This window comes from Vipera berus (genome assembly GCF_964194415.1).
Source record: "Vipera berus genome assembly, chromosome: 7".
Classification (NCBI taxonomy): domain Eukaryota; kingdom Metazoa; phylum Chordata; class Lepidosauria; order Squamata; family Viperidae; genus Vipera; species Vipera berus.
In genome coordinates, this window is record NC_138209.1 from 39,787,895 (window position 1) to 39,808,266 (window position 20,372).

General features: G+C 36.7%; 1 protein-coding gene across 4 annotated transcripts in view; it reads right to left on the reverse strand.

Moving 5' to 3' along the window:
* BLTP1 (bridge-like lipid transfer protein family member 1) overlaps window positions 1-19,975 on the reverse strand; it is a 143,656-nt gene extending 123,681 nt beyond the window's left edge. For all 4 annotated transcript variants that reach the window (XM_081333292.1, XM_081333294.1, XM_081333293.1 and 1 more), the window contains exons 1-6: window positions 19,909-19,975; window positions 17,119-17,245; window positions 15,262-15,378; window positions 12,542-12,620; window positions 10,270-10,334; window positions 4,597-4,783 (exon numbers count right to left, since the gene is read on the reverse strand). In XM_081333292.1, coding sequence (XP_081189418.1) covers window positions 4,597-4,783; window positions 10,270-10,334; window positions 12,542-12,620; window positions 15,262-15,378; window positions 17,119-17,215 — 545 coding nt within the window. In that variant the 5' untranslated portion in view covers window positions 17,216-17,245; window positions 19,909-19,975. The remainder of the gene's footprint in view (window positions 1-4,596; window positions 4,784-10,269; window positions 10,335-12,541; window positions 12,621-15,261; window positions 15,379-17,118; window positions 17,246-19,908) is intronic.
* Between the last annotated feature and the right edge of the window lie 397 nt (window positions 19,976-20,372).

Consider the following 20,372-nt stretch of genomic DNA (forward strand, 5'->3'; position numbering starts at 1 on the left):
CAACAGAATAACCATCATCATAATACCAATAAGAAGGGGTAGTAAAGGAGATAACAAGGATTATAATATACTACAACCAGACTAGCTGGGTGAATATACACAGACATTAGATAGATCTGTGAGAATTAGGTATTCAGCAGTGACTCTCCCTGTATCTAGTTGTTTTGGCATGCAATGCCCTATAGCAGCATCCCAAGGAACTGAAAGAATTTATGTCTGGGATGTGAAAGGTTTGTAGATATTTTCTCAGCTCTCCTTCTGACCTGCATAATATACGGGTCTTCTACGGAAACAGACTGGTTCCAATTGTTCTTTCTGCTGTCTTATCATTTGGAACCTGTACCAGTACCTGTCCTGTTTGGTTGCTGTACCAAACCAGGCCATTATAGAAATACAAATGACAGGCTCAATAATTCCTCTATAAAATTCTATCAACAGCTCCTGGGGCAGTCTGAGCTTCCTGAGCTGACAGAAGAACATTCTTTGTTGTGCCTTTTTAATGATGATTCTAATGTTAAGTGTCCATTTCAAGACCTGGGGGATTATAGAACCTCAAAACCTGAAGGACTCTACTGCTGATATTGTGCTGTTGAATATAGTAACAGAAGGGTTCCCCCTAAAATCCACTCTCATCTCTACAGTTTTAAGCATGTACAGCTCCAGATTGTTCAGCTGCACTACAGCGCCAGTTGTTCAATCCCCCATCTATATGCAGACTCATCACCATCTCAAACAAGGCCAATAACGGTGGTATCATCTGCAAACTTCAGTACTTTTAACAGATGGATCTGTAGAGATGCAGTCATTGATATAGAGAAGAGCAATGGAGAGACCACGCAGCCCTGAGAGATGCCTGTACGAGGTCTAATTTTCCCTAGCTTCACCTGTTGCTTCCTATCTGTCAAAAAGCTATCACACACACACACACATCATAAATATGGACAGGCACATTTAGCTGAATCAGTTTAGAGTGAAGAATTTCTGGAATGATGGTACTGAGTGCTGAGCTGAAGTCTTCAAAAAGGACCCATGAATAGGTCCCCAGAGATTCAAGATGCTGCAAAAAGTAGTGCAGTGCCATATTGACAGCATTATCTGCTGACCTACTTGCTCAGTAAACAAACTGCAAGGGGTCTAAACAATGGATCCATGATGATTTTCAAATGGGCCAGCACTAACCTCTCAAAGGTCTTCATAACTACAGATGTTAAAACAACTGGCCTGATGGAGGGTTTTTTTAGGAATCGGGAAGATGGTAGAGCATTTAAAGCAAGAAGGGACAGAACACATCTCCAATAATTTATTAAAGATCTGGATGAAGATGGGGGCCAGTTATTCAGGACAGGCTTTTAAGCAAGGAGTTAGTCAATCTGGGCCTGGTGTTTTTCCTATCTTTTAGCTATGAAACAGACTACACATTTTTCTAAGATCACCAGAGGTGGAGGGGCAGAGGTATGGAAAAAGGTGTAGGAAATTTGGCTACTGTTGGTGTATTTGATGTGAGGAAGATAGCGGTAGATGACAGTGATCTCCTCTCAGACCTATAGTAGAACCTACAGGTCATCTGCCAATTGACGATTCTCTTCAGTAAAGGAGAGAGCTCTGCTGTAGCCAATGATGTTCTTCAGGCTTCTCCACATAGTTGCTGGTTCATTAGCTGACAACTGATTTTTCTGCTTTTTGGAACAGTTTCTCTTTGGTATCTGATCTCTCTTGTTAATACATTCCTAGCCTGACTGTACAAAAGCCTATCTCCTTTCCTTAAGCCTTCTCTGAACAGAGAGCACATTGATGAATGAACTGAAAATAACAAATGAATCAGAAACACTAGTTTTCTCTTCAGTAAATATCTACAAAAGATGGTGAAGTCATTATTTAAAAAATCATATTTCAACAGAGTGCCATATGGAAAGAAAATCTGTATTATAGCACCGATTATTAGACCAGTTATGTTTTTAAATACTGTAATAACATTTTCCCACAGATTTTCCAATTAAGAAAACAATGATTTAAAAAATAGTGATGTCTTATAATTATAAAGCTGAATAACTAGATAATTTTCTGTGAGAGCTCTTAGGCCAGGAGTGGGGAAATATGGCCCATGCTGATTCAGGAATTCTGGGAGTTGAAGTCTACAAGTCATAAAGGGGTCATAGTTCCCCACTTCTGTCTTAGGCCAATAATCTCCTGGACATCTCTCTGCTTCAATTACTGTAATTAGGCTAAAATATCAGGTAAAACAAAACAATTGCAGGCAGTTCCAGTAATTTTTTTATTTTTATTTTAATTCCATTTATATCCCGCCCTTCTCTGAAGACTCAGGGCGGCTTTACAAACTTAGCAGTAGCCTTCATTCTATGTATATGCCTGCTTATTAGGGCTTTCACACACCCCAAGCAGCATTATTACAAAGTCAGCTTATTGCCCCCAACAATCTGGGTCCTCATTTTACCTACCTCGGAAGGATGGAAGGCTGAGTTAACCTTGAGCCTGGTGGGATGCGAACCTGCACTAATTGCAGGCAGCTGGTGTTACTTAAGTAGGCATTAGCCCACTGCTAATATAAATAAATATTCTTTTAAGAATATTTTCAACTGTATTATGCGAAACCTTTCAAATTAATGCCCTGCCTTATTCTGAAATGCTACATTGCTACATTAATTAATTTTGGCTTCAATCCATACAAGTAAGAGGAGAGAGCAGAAAGATTATTTCTATTCCACTTGGGAACATTCTCCAAATGATTTTCCATGAATCAGAAAATTACCAATAGTAGCTCTATGGTGCAGGATCTGCACAGAAACTAGGTATCATCAATCCCAAGACATTCAGATGATATATTCAGTCTACAGGAGAAGTTTTTCAACAGCCTTAGCAAGATTGCCTAGGTAACTTCATCTATCCCCAAGCCCTCATTTCAGCATTTTCTAGATTCACAAGAAGGGAGAAGTTTTCTTTGAAATATATTTATCAGTATTAAACCAAGGGGGACAATATATTTATTTTATTTTATTTTATTTTATTTTAATTCCATTTATATCCCGCCCTTCTCCGAAGACTCAGGGCGGCTTACAAGCTTAGCAGTAGCCTTCATTCTATGTATATGCCTGCTTATTAGGGCTTTCACCCCCCCACCCCAGCGGCATTATTACAAAGTCAGCTTAATTGCCCCCAACAATCTGGGTCCTCATTTTACCTACCTCGGAAGGATGGAAGGCTGAGTCAACCTTGAGCCTGGTGGGATGCGAACCTGCACTAATTGCAGGCAGCTGGTGTTACTTAAGGAGGCATTAGCCCACTGCTCCACCAAGGCTCTTAATATGTATATGTCTGTTTTGGGGGTTTTTCTTTTTATGCACTTTTTGGATGTAGTCTTGTTTTACTTTGTTTTGCATTTGTATTTTAATGTTTTGTATTAAATAAAAAAATGATTAAAAATAATTTTCCAACCAGCTGGCGATATTTGATGGAGAAAAGAAACACAGCCAGGGCAATCAACCAATCCCTGTTTTGATGGTCCTATATTGTATACATTAGGATGGTCCCTTTTGCCAGCACCATACCTATGTCAGGACAGGGACTAATATTAGGGGCAGCACATTTTATACTGATATAGTTTCTGCCAACCTGCAAACTAGTGGATGCACTTTAACTTGGTTAGGAGGAAAAACTGATAAAATAAGTGTACTCCCAATCATCATCAGTCTAGCCATTATCTATCCACTGCAGGATGAAGGCCTTTTCTGCATGTTTCCAACCAATACAGGCTTGAGCTTTCTTTGCCAGTTCCTGATATCATCACTCCATCTTGTTTTAGGTCTCTTTTGTGGACGCTTTTTTATCAAGTGGAATCCATTCTATGACTGCCTTAGTCCACCTGCCATCAGTTCTTCTTCCAGCCCGTTTCCATTTCAATATAAATTGAAATTTATTTTTGTGCATAAAGGTAAGAATTTGCATTTCCAATTCAATTCAAAAGCTACAAGTGGCGCACAGACCATGGAAAGATACATGCTCAGCATCACAAGACAAGATAGAAAGACCTGCACATGGATTAGAGAACAAATGAAAATATACGATGCCATCAAGAGTAAAAGAATTGAAATGGAAATACTCCCAATACCTGGACATATTTTATTTAAAAGAGTGCATCTATTTACTATTTAGTTGTAGATAATGGGAAATACCACCTTAATGTATAAATGCCTCAATTGTAAAGCATATTACTGAACAGGCCAATTCTTTCTAAAAACCCAGTGCACTACTCAGTAGATATAAGCTAAATAATCTCATGTTCAAACTAAGTGTAAACCTCTTTCTGCACTGTATTCAAATGTCTGGAATATTAGATGTTCCTCTAATATTGTGTTGCCACATAAAGGACTGAATGATTAAAATGGTCAGTAGCCCAGTAAGGAGATATCTAATTCTTAGAACCAAAGCAATGAATCGGTTTTAAAGGTTTATCATGTTTTCTTTTTTTAAAAAAAATAAAAATTAACTGGTAAATGTTAATCAAAATTAATCAAAATTTACTGGTAAAAAATAAACTTAACATCATATTTAAAGACTTATGTGAGCAAACATGATCCTTACCTGTCAAGATTTGTATGTGTTTGCTCTTGCCCATTTTCTTGTGCTTTTTCATCCTTTGTTTTTGGAGGAATTATGGTTGGTTCTAAACCAAACAATTCCTGAAGTTGTGCATAAAGATAAGAGCGGTTGTAGACATGAAATTCAAAATCATTCACCACTATATATAATCTTGTTTCTGCCTTAGGATCTATGGAGTTAAATAAAAAAGAGGTATATTTCATTTAGCAAACTGATTTTTAAAAGTCAACCTCACAAACAAATGTAGAGACATATAATTACATGTATATTATACACAAAATCATTAATTATATTCCACATACTGTATACAAGGATGACCTTCTAAAGTAATTAACCAACCAATACGCATGAATAACATATCTAATTACAATTTGTAAACAATCACATGCATAATTTGTATTATCAGTCAACATTCAACAAGACCTATAACGATTATTTCAATAGAATAATGGTTAGTAGCTTCTGTCTAGTGGTCAACCAGTAAGATAGACATAAAACATTATTAATTAAACACAAAATAGGTTTCAGCTATGGCTGGAATTCTCCTCGAAGACAAATAAAATGATTGGAAAGAAATACAAACACTCACAAAAGCAAACACTAAAAACACTTGCCGTTACTATGAAGTCTAAATGGCTTTTTTATGTATGTTTGTTGGCTAAGACACACTTTGGATTTCTTGCATAGAAAAGCAAGATGCTTCTCTCTATCCCTTGTTTTTGTGTCTTTTTTACCCACTAACATGCAATTTCTTAAATGGCTAGGAGGGAGGAGTTAAACGATTAGTTTGTAGAAGAGATATAGGCAAACAAATAAAAGCAGCCAACAGATGTCGTTTTCCTAATAATAATAATAATAATAATAAACCTTTATTGTCAAAGTACAACATGTGTACATTGAGATTAGCTGAGCCTCCCCCCGTGCTCTCTCCCCCCAACACACAGTGACAACAAACCCTCCATCCCACCACACTATGTGAACCAACTATACCACACACCGGCCTCCCAAGTCAATTCTGCATAAGATTATGTCCCATTTAAAAGCCTAACAGCCCACGGATAAAAGCTATTTTTCAGCCTGTAGGTACGGCTGGCTATATTCCTATATCTCCTACCGGATGGTTTTTCATATGTATTTTGCATACATTTTCACCTACAACCTACATTTTCACCTTCTTATTTGCAAAGGTATTACTGTCTGGAATGTGACAATTAGCCACTGGCACATGGCAGTGCCCACTTCACCAGAGGCCCACCACAACCGACCCAAGGCATGAGTTCATCCTTAGCCCAATTCATAGCATGGGACAAGTAGCTGTGGGTCCCAGCAGCCAATCCACGTATCAGAGGGTGGGCCTCTGCCTTCCCATTGGATGCAGTCCCATCACCTCAGCTTCCCAAAGTGGAAACTGGAAGGGGGGGGCAAATGTGTTACTTCCCATGGCAAAAAGTAAAATAATACAACCCGTTGCATTTTATGTGTAGAGATCGGATCAGATTTGATCAGGGTAATGATTGCAATCCCGAAATTATTAGGACTCTGAACATCACTGCCCTAATGTGATCACTGAGGGGAGGGAGAAAAGAAAAGGTGGAAGAGGAGGAGACGCCTGATATTTCTGGTTAATTTCAGTATAAGGTGTATCGTTTCTCTCCACCTCCACCCCTCCCAGTCATCACATCAGGGCGGTAATGTATTCAAAGTCCTAATAATTTGGGGATTACAATCACTGTCCTGAGCAAATCTGATCTCATTATCGACAAGCAGAGAGAGGGAAAATTGAGAATAAATTAATTATGGTCTGGACATCTAAAAATAAGTAAATTGTAATTCTGTCTAAAACAGTAGTGAACTCTTTAAACACCTTTTATTATAGAGAAAAGCACATAGTTTTATAACAGACAGACCTTAATCTTGTATAAGGAACTACTCCTCCTCATTTTTAAAAAAGAGATGATCTTGTTTGGGAAGGAGGGAAATGTAGGGTGGGGGAAGGAAGGAGAAGGTGAAAGAGGAGACGCCCGATACTGAAAACATCACTTTGTCTAGTTCTACCTGTGCGAGGTGGGGTGGAAGCTCTCTCCCTCTTTCTCTCTCTGAGAGAATGACTTTCTTTAATGTTTTCGTTTTATTTTTGCTGACTACAATTACAGAAAACGTGCTCAGTCAGAGAAGCTTTTGGGGAATGGTTGACAGTTCCTTTTCCGAGAGGGGTCCTTCACATTTATCATGCCTCTTCCTTGGGGGCTTCGTTATGCAAATGTGGCTGAAACTGTTAATTCCAAAGTCCTTCATTTCAGGTTCCTTTTCTTCTTTATAACCTGACAGGAAAGTTGACTCTAACTTCAGCACTACTTCTCACTCGGGTATTATGCAAACTTTTTTGACATGTTCTTCAGAACGCAGGAAGCCTGATCCTGAAACTGAAAACAAATTCCTGATTTCTGGATGTGCTTGGAAGGACTCTATTATTAGCCAATCTCTCCCTTTCAGAAGCACCATGAATCTCCGCCCGCCCACTGCCTTGCCACAAATCTGCAATGTTCAGCCAAGGGGCTCTCCTGCAATAGCATGGAACGTCTGGAAAGCAGCAACCTTCAGGGACCCATCAAATCACTCCTCTGGTTTGCTTTCTTTCATCCCATCCACCATGCCTATCCCATATTATTATGCTTCTTGCCAAGGGAAACCATATGTTTGCTCCTACCCAATGTTTCCACTTCAAGAAGCCAAGCCAGCAGGTTTACACCCAGTGGGAAGGCAGAGGCATACCCTTTGGTGTGCCGACTGGCTGCCAGAACAATTGGCTACTTGTCCCATGTTGTGAATTGGCTGTGAACAAGTGTCTATTGGCCAATTGCCCAGGAAGTGTGTGTGGGTGAAGAGCGCCGGTGGTCCATTAGGGGGGGGAAGCGCCAGCTGAAGATGAACACCCATGGTGGGTCAGCTATGGGGGGAGCCCGCAGTGAAATGGACACAGCCTTATGCCCACAGCTAATTGTCCCAGGACCCTACTCTTTCCTCTATACTGTATCCTCATCCACTTTTATTTCCACTTTCATGTTTATTCCACTTATAAATTACAAGCACAGTCAAGATTAGAGTTAAAGCATTAAAGAAGATTGAAATGGCTCCTATGTTCCAATTAAAACATTATGGAGTACAGAAGTCCTCGACTTAGTACAATTCATTTAATGACGATTCAAAGTGACAACGGCATTGAAAAAAGTCACTTAGGATAGTCTGTGACTGTTGCACCATCCCCATGGTCACATGGTCAAAATTCATCTGCTTGGCAACTGACTCATATTTATGATAGTTGCAGTTTCCTGGAGTCATGTGATCACCTTATGCGACCTTCTGACAAGCAAAATCAAAGGAGCCAGATTCACTTAACAATCATGTTACTAATTTAACAACTGCAGTGATTCAGCTAACTATGGCAAGAAAGATCATAAAATCAGGTAATACTCACGTAACAAAATTTTCACTTAGCAACAGAATTTTCTGCTCATTTGTGATTGTAAATCAAGGACCTCTTATACTACAGAAGGTCTCCCTTGTTGTGCCAATTAAAACAACTATGTGACTAAGGTGGACAAAATCTCATTATATAGTCAAATCTTGTGAGATTTTGACTATTTATTATAACCAATGTAATTAATTTTATTTAATGTGAGATCCCACAAAGTCAGGGGCATATATATTGCAGTAATCCATATCTTATGTGTTGTTCTTTAAAAGTTTTCAAGAATACTAATTACCAGCTTAAATGAAAAGGTCAGGGAGCAGTGATACATGGCATAATGCTTAAATGGTAAAAATTGTTATAAACCCAGATTTTTTTTAAAAAAACTGTAAATGATTATAAATAATAAAGTAGCATATCAGTGATGCACATATTTTTAGCTTCATATGGTATGACCCAATTAAACATAATTTTGTTATAATTAACTCATTATTTTTTTTAAAGACAACCTTATTACTTGTCTACTCAAGAGACATGAACTCCTTTGGTATTTCAATAAACTGGGTCTTTAAAATGACATTATATAACTCTATAATTATCCAGAAAGTAGTAGAAAATTTACTTTTCCCCTAAAAACACGTAAGAGCACTGTACACAAATCATTTTGAACACTTTTTTACCTGAACACTTTTAGCAAATTATACAATGAAGAAAAATGTAACATTTTCAACTTTAGGCATATGGCAAGATAAATAAATAATTTCACCCTTTCTAAAAAAAACAGGGTGAAGCAATCAGATTTCTAGGGCATTTATAACTTCAAATTAAGCCATCTAAATCAGGGGTCCCCAACCCCCAGTCCGTGGACTGGTACCGGGCCACAGCATGCCAGAAACCAGTCCGCACAAACAAGCAAAGCCCCATCTGCGGGATGTAGGCAGCACATGAAACCATGCCCCCTCCGGTCCGCAGAAAACCCTCTCTCTTGGAATCGGTCCCTGGTGCTCAAAAGGTTGGGGACCTCTGACCTAAATAACTAAGAATTATGACAGCGAAAATTTATCTTTGCTGTTGGCCTGCTGTCTAAATCTAAGTAATCTCTTTTTCTCAAAGAACCAGTTTCTCAGCAATTAGCTTCTTTCTTCATTATCACCTCTGCAGTTTTTTCCAACCAGATATCCTTCAGATGTTTGGACTTAATAATTTTCCTGAAAGGGATTCCAACAATCGTAGCTCCATATTTAGGATAATAAGCAGCCTTATTATCCTAAATTTAGGATATTATCCTAAATTTAGGATATTATCCTAAATTTAGGATATTTAGGATAATAAGCACCCTAATAAGCAGGCATATACATAGAATGAAGGCTACTGCTAAGCTTGTAAGCCGCCCTGAGTCTTCGGAGAAGGGCGGGATATAAATGGAATTAAAAATAAATGGAATTAAAAATAAATAAATAAATTAGCTTCAAAACATCTAGAGAAATGATTTTAGCACAATAATCCTGCACATTTTGTTGGTAATATAGAATTATACTAACTAAAATTTTGCTCTTATCAATAGGCATTTTGTTTTTTAATCTCTCCTGCATCTTATGTCTATAATGAAGAACTCTGCCTATTTAAAACCATCTGACCTTCTGAAATCACCGCAAGCTAGGATAATGCAAGTGAACAAAAGTGCCTTCAAATAGCATAGATTACATGTGATGCTTTACTAGTGGAAAATAATGCAACCACAAACTCAGAGAAGCATTAAATGAGAAAATTGCAATCACTTTTGTCCAATAGGCTTAAGTACCTCCATTAGGCAGATTCAAACTATTTGACTTTAAAAGATATTTATGCAAAAATATTTTTCCCATTTCACTGCATATCTACAAATAATGACTTTCTTTTACAACTACAAATAATAATAATAATTTATCCCATAGAATCATTTATTTAATGAGGACCCAGATTGTTGGGGGCAATAAGCTGACTTTGTAATAATGCCGCTTGGGGGGGGGCGAAAGCCCTAATAAGCAGGCATATACATAGAATGAAGGCTATTGCTGAGCACATTGGTTTGTGCTTAAATTGTAAGCCGCCCTGAGTCTTCGGAGAAGGGCGGGATATAAATGGGATTAAAAAAAATTTATTTACGATAATATCTAGCAATATCTCTTTAAATGGCAGAAACTTACCATGTTGCTTCTGCTTTGGATTATACATCTTCCACCAACGAAATATAATAAATCCATCTTGGATTCTAAAAATTATTAAACAAGTAAAATATTTAAAACACTTGTTACAGTGTACATACAGTATATTCAATATGCACTTAATAAGAAATTGTTTCAAATAACGCAAGGGTGAATTTATCATCCTGTTTTCAGAATCTTAAAAGACACCAAAGAGCTTCTTTGCAATTTGTTGAAGGACCTGAGCTTTTCAACTCAAATCTGCCCACAGGAAGATTTATCTTTATAACTTTCACTAAGGCAGGAAAAGGGGCATTTTTCTATGCTGATTCTGCACCTATTATGAATTCCTGGATTTATAGGTAGTCTATGACAATTGATCCCAAAATTTCTGTTGCTAAGCGAAACATTTGTTAAATGAATTTTGCCTCATTTTACCACCTTTCTTGCCCTTTCTTGTTAAGTTAGTATCATGGTTGTTAAGTGAATCTGGCTTCCCCATTGACTTTTCTTATAAGAAGGTCACAAAAGGTGATCACATCAATTTAACAGATTTATCATGTTTTCCTTTCCTAAAGCAATGTGAAATTACTCTTATCTCAATGTCTCGCCTTTAACCACTCCAAATAGATTCTCTCAACTCTCATAGAGCATGGATATACTGAAAGTCTGGCCATTCATGTTTACATTTCTATCACTTTAAAATTAGGGTTTTAACTCATTTAGACCAGGGATGTCCAACCTGTGGGCTACGGCCCAGTAGCAGGCCGTGGCCTGTTAGCCACCGGGCTGTGGAAATGGCTGGGGAGTCCGTGCACATGCATGTACACACATCCCACTTGCGCTAGTGCCACCACGTGGACACTAGCGGCCCCATTTGTCCATGCACAGGGTGCTAGCACTGCTGCCAGTATCACACGGGTGCTGGTGGACTGTTTGTACACGCAAGCAGGCGCTACCAGCCCACTGGTGCATGCGTGCAGGCCCCAGTTTTGTCAGGGCTGCCCGGGGTATGCACAGTCTGCTTGCATATGAACGCTAGCGCTGCCACCATTTGCACATGATTGCCTGCTCCTCCCTTTCCCTCTGGGCCGCCAATCCAGAAAGGTTGGGGAACTCTGATTTAGACTATTTTGTGGACCTCATTTCTGATCTTTTTTTATGTAGAAGCTACCATATTCTTCATGTTGTGTGCCAGTTGCACCTTCTCCTAGATCAGGAGGCTCACAGATCATTCGTACCCTGATCACCTCAGGATTGTACTATTGTAATGTGCTCTACATGTGGTTGCTCTTGAGTGTATGCAGAAGCTTCAAGTGGTGCAGAATGCAGCAGTGTAGACAAATATGTGTGCTCCTAGAAGACCACATGTAACATTTGTTAGCGCCTTTAAACCCATTCATGGCTTGGGATGGGTTATCTCTGGGACTGCCTCTTCCCAATTATATCAGCTCATCCATTAGATCTGACAGAGAAGGCATGTTGCAGGTACCATCTGCCAGGGACCTACATTTGGTTGGTCCCAGAATGCAGGCCTTGTCTGCCATGGTTCCCACTCTAAGGATCATTTACCCCCACCCTTGAAGACAGGTTGTTCTTGCTATCATTCCAGAAGTCCCTCAAGATCTGGCTGTGACGCTAGTCTGGGGGGGAGGGGTGGGTCTCAGGGAAATGGAAATATTCTTAAATGGTTCCATTGTGTGGTTGATTTTTAGATTTTTTATACTGTTTTTTGTTTTAAAATAATTATTTAAATTATTAAATTTAACTTTAATAATTTAAATAGAACAATTCTTTATTTTTATAATGTTTGTATTTTATATATTGCTGTTTTATTAACTATTGTACATAAACACTATTTGTGAGATGGGTGGCCATATAAATATGATTAATAAATATGGACCAAAAGATATTCATAGGTTAGAAATCCCTCCTATAGCTCTTGCTGCTCACTACCATTCATAACTATTGTAACAGATCTGCTAGATTATCATGATCCAACTCTAGTAGGATAATAAATTTTACTTCATAAGGGAAATCTTGTTTCCTTAAATTTAGAGATAATCCCTTTTAGAAATTTTTGCATGGTCACAAAATAAGTACCAAACTTTTTTCTTTGAATTATTTTTCTTATTATACCAATGATGAAAATACAAATGAAAATGTTATATTCTAAACCATATTAGGGCCTATCTTTATCTATATGCAATGCTCTAATGGGAATAAAACTTAATAAACCCAAGGCTGTGAAATAAACAGTATGAAAGCTAAGTACCTAATTGAGAAATCTTCTGTAATATAATAGATTTCTCGAACCATGATTTTTCCAGATAGAACAGAGAATGAGAAGGATCCTGCAATAAAAAGAAAGTTTCTGTTAAATCGCAGAATACCAAGGAGTCCTTTAGGTTTTCTAGTCATACTTCCCTACTTTCCAGAAGAATCCAATTAAAGCATCCCAGAAAATTAATATCTTGCTTCTGCACAAATGAAGGGGAACCTATTACCGTGATTAAGAGTAAGAGTAGGTCAACAGTTTAAAGGCCTAAAGGTTTCCCCTATCTAGTTGGGACCAACTCAAGCAGGCAGTGCTCATCTCCGATTCTCAGCCAAGGAAGCCTGGGGCGTCTGAGTGATGCTTCCATCATCAGGTGGCCAGCACGAAAATATGGAAATGCAGTAGCTTTCCTGCCAAAGCAGTAACTATTTATCTACTTGCACTTGCATGCTTTTGAACTGCTAGATTGGCAAGAGTTGGGGTGAGTAACTGGAGCTCATCCCATTACCCAGCATTCGGGTCTTAAATTCAGGCTGTCAGCTTTTCAGCTGACAAGCTCAGTGTCTTAAACTCTGAGCTACGCTTACTTTTAATCATATGTCTCTATCAATCTTAACTAAATACTCTGTGCTTTCCCACGTTCTCTCTCCCCTCCATAGTTTTCCTCTTCTCAGATAGTTTTGAACCTCCCGACATACAAATGCTGCACTTACTCCGCAAAGAGCTGTGTGGGTGCTGCTTTCTCTCGTATCACCCTACTGTTTTTCCAGAGCAATAAAGAATGTTCTTTACTGGAACACTGATACCGAAGAGACTATAGATAGAAGATCTAACTGAATGGGTGTAATGGAAACATCCCATCTCAAGCAACAGAAAACAAAAATTAAAGGTAAGGTTCAATCAGTTCTAATATAGATAGTGGGTAAAAATCATCAGAGCCCAAGAAACTCAAACTCCAAACTCAAGCACAAACTTTAACCTCTCTTTCAACTGAGCTTCTAAAAGGGGAAGGAAGGGGAGGGGTGATTTCATGTTATATTTGTTGTATCTTCTTTCTTAAGGAAGGAAGTGAGGCTTCTTTCTCTTCTGGCTCACAGGCAGATAAAGCCAAAATTGGAATAAGAGATATACGAAATACCAGCAATTTAAGAACTAGCAGAAACTACGTAAGAATTAAAATATATGTTTTACAGCAAATGATGTTTTTGTTCCTCTTTTGGTCCTATTTCAGAATAGGAATATTTAAAAACCATTCAAACTTTTAAAATGATTACTTGGTGGAAAGAAACTTCTCAAGAAAATAAGAAAAAATCCTTTCCCCAAACAAAATTAATATTTGGTTCAAAGAACTCTCTCAAGGAAGACATTGTCCCCCCCCCATGTTCATTTGTTAGTGAATATTTTGTGTTCAAATTACTGATCTCTAGAGCAATCTATTTCATTTCATCCCACAACTGCCATGATAATACTGTACATAGACATGCAATTGATTGGATTATTCCCTCTTGCTCCATCAAGCAGAGGCTCCTAGGTTTTTCCTCCCTACTGCATTATGCAGAACTGGTGAGGTCTTATTCAGTACACTGCAACCATCTAATTTATTCCAAGATAAAATCCCCCACTACATATGTGCATTCATGAGGAAGAAAGTGGCAACATTTCCAGGTCTTCCCAGTTTAGCTAACTGGAGAGAGTGTACTAAAAGTAAAGTCCTTTCAATGTGTAAGTCCTAATTTAGTTAAGACATGCAGGCCTTTTATTATCTATCAATGGTATGGAAATGATTAGGAGCTGAAAGACAAAAAAAAAGTGTGACTTCAGCAGACTACTGGCCTCATATTTAGCCAATAATGCACATACACAGAGAGCCAAGACAGAGTAAGATCCAAGAATGGCTAAAACAAGTGTAACAACTTGAATCGTTTTTCATAAATCAAAATTTAAGATTCTAATTCGAAATAAGTTTACACTAGTTTCTAGAATGCTGTAAATTTCCTTTATTTCCAGGAAGTAAGCATCATTCACTGGGCTCTGAGTCAAACAGGAAAAACCTGCTCTGTTTCTCCCACTAAAATACAAATAAAACAATAAATAAATAAACAAACAAACCAACCAACAATTTTTTTAAAAAAAAACTCTTACAGGAGTGAGAGGGAAAACATCCCGCTACTGGTTGCTCAGAGTTTAAGTTTCCAGGGCTCTTTTTGTTTTGAAACTTAAATTTTACAGTTAGATCAAGTTGAAGTTTAACTCTTTTATGTCTGAATCTAAGTGGGATTTTCTCCCAAGCTAATACACAGTCTATCGTATCTTCTTATATATTGCTCAGAGAATTCTTCAGTGTAAAAAAGCCTTGCTAAGAGTCCATGCATGAGTACAGCCACGGTCCCCTTTTATTCACAAGATGCCATGGATGAATCTGGTATTTTGGTTTGTATTTGAATTATACTCCCAAATTCGCAATACAGGATACAGGAGACATTTCACATATGCAATAGCAGTCCAGATTTTAAACCACCATTGCAATGTAATCTCAGCACGGGATTAATCTTTTCATCAAACAGATGTCAGTAAAATAATGGAATATATTTAATTTTTTCTCTTACCAAAAGCAATGGAATACAAAATATGTAACACTGTCTAGATTTTTATCAATATATTACAAATATTATTTCAGAATATCCTGGGCATTTCATATTAAAATTAAGTTGACTTACCAATATGGATATAGCCATTTTTATGTAATCTGTTAAGGATCAATGTTAAAATAAAACCAATGTTTCGGGAATTGTAATAAGTTAGATAAATTATCCAGGCACAGGACAAAATTGTAGCTGCAAAACAAAAGTATTCATACAATTAGAGCAGTGTTTTTCAACCTTTTTTGGGCAAAGGCACACTTGTTTCATGAAAAAAATCACGAGGCACTCCACCATTAGAAAATGTTAAAAAATTTAACTCTCTGCCTATATTGACTATATATAAAGTAATTCTCTTGAATAGGAATCAAATAAACACAAAGAAAGTATTTTATAATTACTTTTCAATTTTTCCCACGGCACACCAGGCAACATCTCGCGGCACACTAGTGTGCCGCGGAACAGTGGTTGAAAAACACTGAATTAGAGCAATGGAATTTTTAAGAAACACAGAAGAGATACATTTGTACACAGAAACTTTTTGGAAGTGAGAGAGATATGGACTGCCACAGACTCAATGGGAAGTAATATTACCAATTTACTTAATGGTAAATGGGTTCTTCCAAAAGGTGCTTTTTCATAAGGCAACTGGACTTTGTTTTTCCTTGAAGACATTTCGCTTCTCATCCAAGAAGCTTCTTCACCTCTGACTGGATGGCAGGGAATGGAAAGATTTATACTCCTTGCAGACAGCTGGTCATTTGCATTCTTTTAGAGAGTAGCTGAGGCCACCTGGACGTTTATCTATGTCTTCAGTCACCTGAGTAGTGCAAATGGGTGTGAAGCCTTCCTGGAACTGCTGAAAGGATTGTGTTGTAGACTGGAGATAGATCATGTCATATCCCTACCCCTCTATTGAGATAAGGCTATTCAATTTTGACTTAGGTGGCTCCTAGGAGAGCAAACCCATCAGGATAAGATTCAGCAGTCCATCTGCATTTAAAAGACAAAGGCCACACTTTCGAAGACTGCAAAGTTCAGATTTTGGAGAGGACTACTGGTTTGAAAGAGGGGTCAAAGAGGCCATCTAGAAAAAAGGCCATCAAAGAAAAACAAGAAAGTCCAATTGCCTTGTGAAAAAGCACCTTTGGGATAACTATCACCAGGATGACTGAGAATCTTCACAGACAAATGGGTTCTTGTAACCACCCTTATAGTAGCCATGTTGCAAGGCTGCTCATCATCTATTCTTAAAATTCCAAATTTGCTCATTGGCATACAGTGACTGAGGACACACATCATTGCCTCCTCTTCTTGCCCCATTCTCCTGTGTGAAATAGCTTTATAATATAGTTTCATGTAAAGCTGCACAGTATTATTTTGGAAGGGCAATATCAATTGGCAATTATTCTTTTTAAATAGATTGACTGCCTTAGTGGAAGCTTTATTCTAGCCAGATTACTGCAGATAACACATTTCACATGATGTATTTTTCTGCCTAGTTATCGACTATGTTCTATATTGTTTACTATACATGATCCAATAGATGGTGTATTATATTCATATAATTATTCAAGCTACTACAAGATAATACAATATATATAAAGAGAAAATATGAAGCAAAATATGATTTAATGTTTAAATTGCAAGCTGATATAAACATGGCACAAAATAAACTTAGAGATAGAAAATTAAGAAGCTGCATGAAACTGTATTTAACATTCCACTAACTCCAGTTTTGAGCTTAGTAATTAAGTTCTGTTTAAAATCACCTAGGATAAAATCAATGTTTTCTAAAACAAAAAACAACTTATAGCTGCTGCCAAGCATTTCTTGTCAGATGAGATAAGATAGATATGAGATATAATACTAAACATAAAAAATATAAAAAATTGAAAAACATAAATAATATTTAACAAACCAAATATTACGTACCAACAAGGAGCCAAACAACATTTGAGTTATGTTCAGTGAGGAAATTTTCCAACTGAGTGATACTAGGAACAATGCTAACATTAGTATTTCTGTCCATTCTTAGAATATTGCAGCAGGGTTTAAATGACTGAAAAGAGAAAACCAAATAGAGTGTCATTTTGAAAAGTGCTGTTGAAATGATTTGAGATATACGTAACAGAGATTAACCACTTTGAAATTAACACACAAAATGCATGTAATAGCCTTTAAGCAGCATGTATAGGATGGCAGAAATGCTATTTCATTCAGTAGGATTCATAGGGAGAATTTTCATGACAGTGTAATATAGACTACACACCAGGAAATGGAATGGTAGCTTATTAAAGTAAAAGAAGAGTTAATAACAAGTTGAAAATAATTTCCTTGCTAAACTCAAAATACATGTTACATTCATATTTAAATATGTTTATTTTCATTTTTAAAATAAGTCTCTGATCAAGACTGGGATTAAAACATTCTTTTGGACCTTGACAAATCCAAACAAAAATCACTTCCTAAAACCATCTGTTCTTCAATTAAAAGCTACAATTACATTTTAAGTACACATATCTTCAAAGCCTGCTATAGCAGACACCAAGATTCCAATAGCAAATGAAATATTAACACAATTTTTTATGGCACGCCCTTTTGTGAACAGGAAAAAATACTAATGTTCCAAACAAAATAAAGTAGGACAGTGAAGTTTCTCCTGCAAAAGAACGCTCTAATACAGGGGTCCCCAACCCCAGGCCACAGACCAGTAGGTGCCCTGTTAGGAACCAGGCCGCACAGCCGGAGGTTAAAGGCAGGCGAGTGAACGAAACCAAAAGCACCATTCCCACTCCGTGGAAAAACTGTCTTCCACAAAACCAGTACCTGGTGCCAAAAATGTTAAGAGACTGCTGTTCTAATAAACCAGTGTATTAGTCAATGCCACTCTATTGACACTAATTTAGGACCACCCTGTAGCATACAGTCTAGTCAGTGCATGGGAAAAACTATAGGATGCAATATGGAAGGGTGGAAATGGAAATTGTTGTCTGTAACTGCAGCAAAGATAGGAAATTGCTTTTATAAAATACATTTTCTGGGATTTTTATATTCTTCACTTTTTTCTTTCATATGTTATCCTTTTTCTATTTCTTCTATGATTCTGTAATTTTTAAAATATTACTAAAATATTATTTTAGAAGAATTTAGTAGCTTTAAACATTTTCTACAATTTTATATGTTCTGGTAAATACTAGATCTGCTAATGGGGACAGGTGCATAGACATTGAGAGGAATCTGAATTATTGAATTAATAAATGAAAAAGTTGAATTGGATTAAAACATATCAATATCTCTGCTTCTTTTTTTATTGAAGTTTTACAGTACATTTTTAAATACAAAACCCCTCCCCTCTCCCCAAACCTCCCCAACTCTCCCCTCCCCTCCCCCCTCCCCGACTTCCCAGAGCTAAATACAGGATATAAAAATACAAAAAGGCATAATCTAAAATATGCAAACAACAATAAAATATTAAATTCTATCGCACTTTAACTCTTAATAAAATAACTACAAGCTAATTATACATCATATAAATCCACTACTTATTCAAATGCTAAGTGAAACTTTTTAGTCCCATATTTATTCTGGATATAATCAATCCATCTTCTCTGCTTCTTCAATATCTCTGCTTCTTCAGATATTCATGTTAACCATTGCAATGCGGCCTGCATTTCATTTCAGGAATAGAAATGCCATTGTAAATAATTTTAGATCCAAGGAAGATAACTTCTTGAACTAATTCAATTTCCTCCTTGTTGATTTGTCTCATGTCCATCTTTGTCATTATCTTTTGTTTTCCTGATGTTAAGACTCAATCCTACTTTTTCACTTTCATCCTTGATTTTCCAGATCATTTTTTCCAGATCGGTCTTATTTTCAGACAATAGTGTTGTATCATCTGCATACCTCAAATTATTTATGGTTCTTTCCCCAATCTTCATTCCAACTTCAGGCAGTTCCAGACCTAATTTCCACAAAATCACTTCAACATACAGATTGAACAAAAAAGATGATAAAATACATCCCTGTCTAACTCCCTTACTGATCCTGAACCAGTCTTTGTCACAGTAAAGTGTTCTCACTGTTGCCACCTGAAAAATGTAGAGTGAACTGATGAATCCGATCAGGTGGGTTAAAACACCAAGATTGTGAAAAGCTGCCCATATCTTATTGTGTTCTACACAGTCAAAAGCTTTTCTGCAACCAATAACTCTTTTATATCAATTTTAAATAACTTTAATTCATCAATGCAGCATAGCTCCTGAGACTAATATAGTGTATCAATATATTTGGGAGAATGCAGCTGAAGGTATTAATATTTCATTAATTTCTAATAATATGCTAGAATATTTCTTTTTTCTATAAAATCAAAGATTATGCTATATGAAAAATCCAAGAGTATAGATATACTCATCAACAGTAGCTCAGATAGCATTTTACAGAAAATAAGAGAATTCACGGAAAATGCCTTGAGATAGGAAAGCTCAAATTAACTTAAGGAGATATTCAAAAAAACAATTTCCACAATTCCTATCAATCTAGGTTTTTATAATATTGGGAGAGAATTTTAAGACTCATATTAAAATGATATTTATAAAGATACTTTCAGCCTTTGTATTTAATGAATCATGGGGTTTGTTTTAAGTTTACATTAATTAAAGCTATGTTTTCAATAGAGAAAATTATTTTTAAGAGTCTTTAGGCTACATGACATTTACATACCTCATTTACTTCCTTTTTCTATCAGGAACATACAGTATCAAATAGCTCAACAGGGGGGAAAAATCAGCTATGGAAAATGGAAAAGCAGAGAAAATAGAATTAGTTATCTTGGTAAAGATACTATTTTAAAAGCCAATATGTACAATTAAAAAAATAGAATATTGATAAAGAATTCTATCCTTTTCTACCAGTGAAAATTCCAAAGAAAAAATGAATCTTATTTATAAATATAGTTCTTTGTAGTTGAAATATTCTCTGTGCAGTTTATTTACCTGAACGTTCATTATACAAAGTTATTCAATCAACACCAAAGCATCAGCTATCTGTTTGTCTTTGATTCCAGAAAAGTTATGAATATATTTTGAATCTTCAATGAGTTGCACTAAGATTTTTTTTACTGTTATATTCTGTAAGCTAATCAGAATTGTAGCAGATCAGAACAGCATATATATTTCATAAATCAA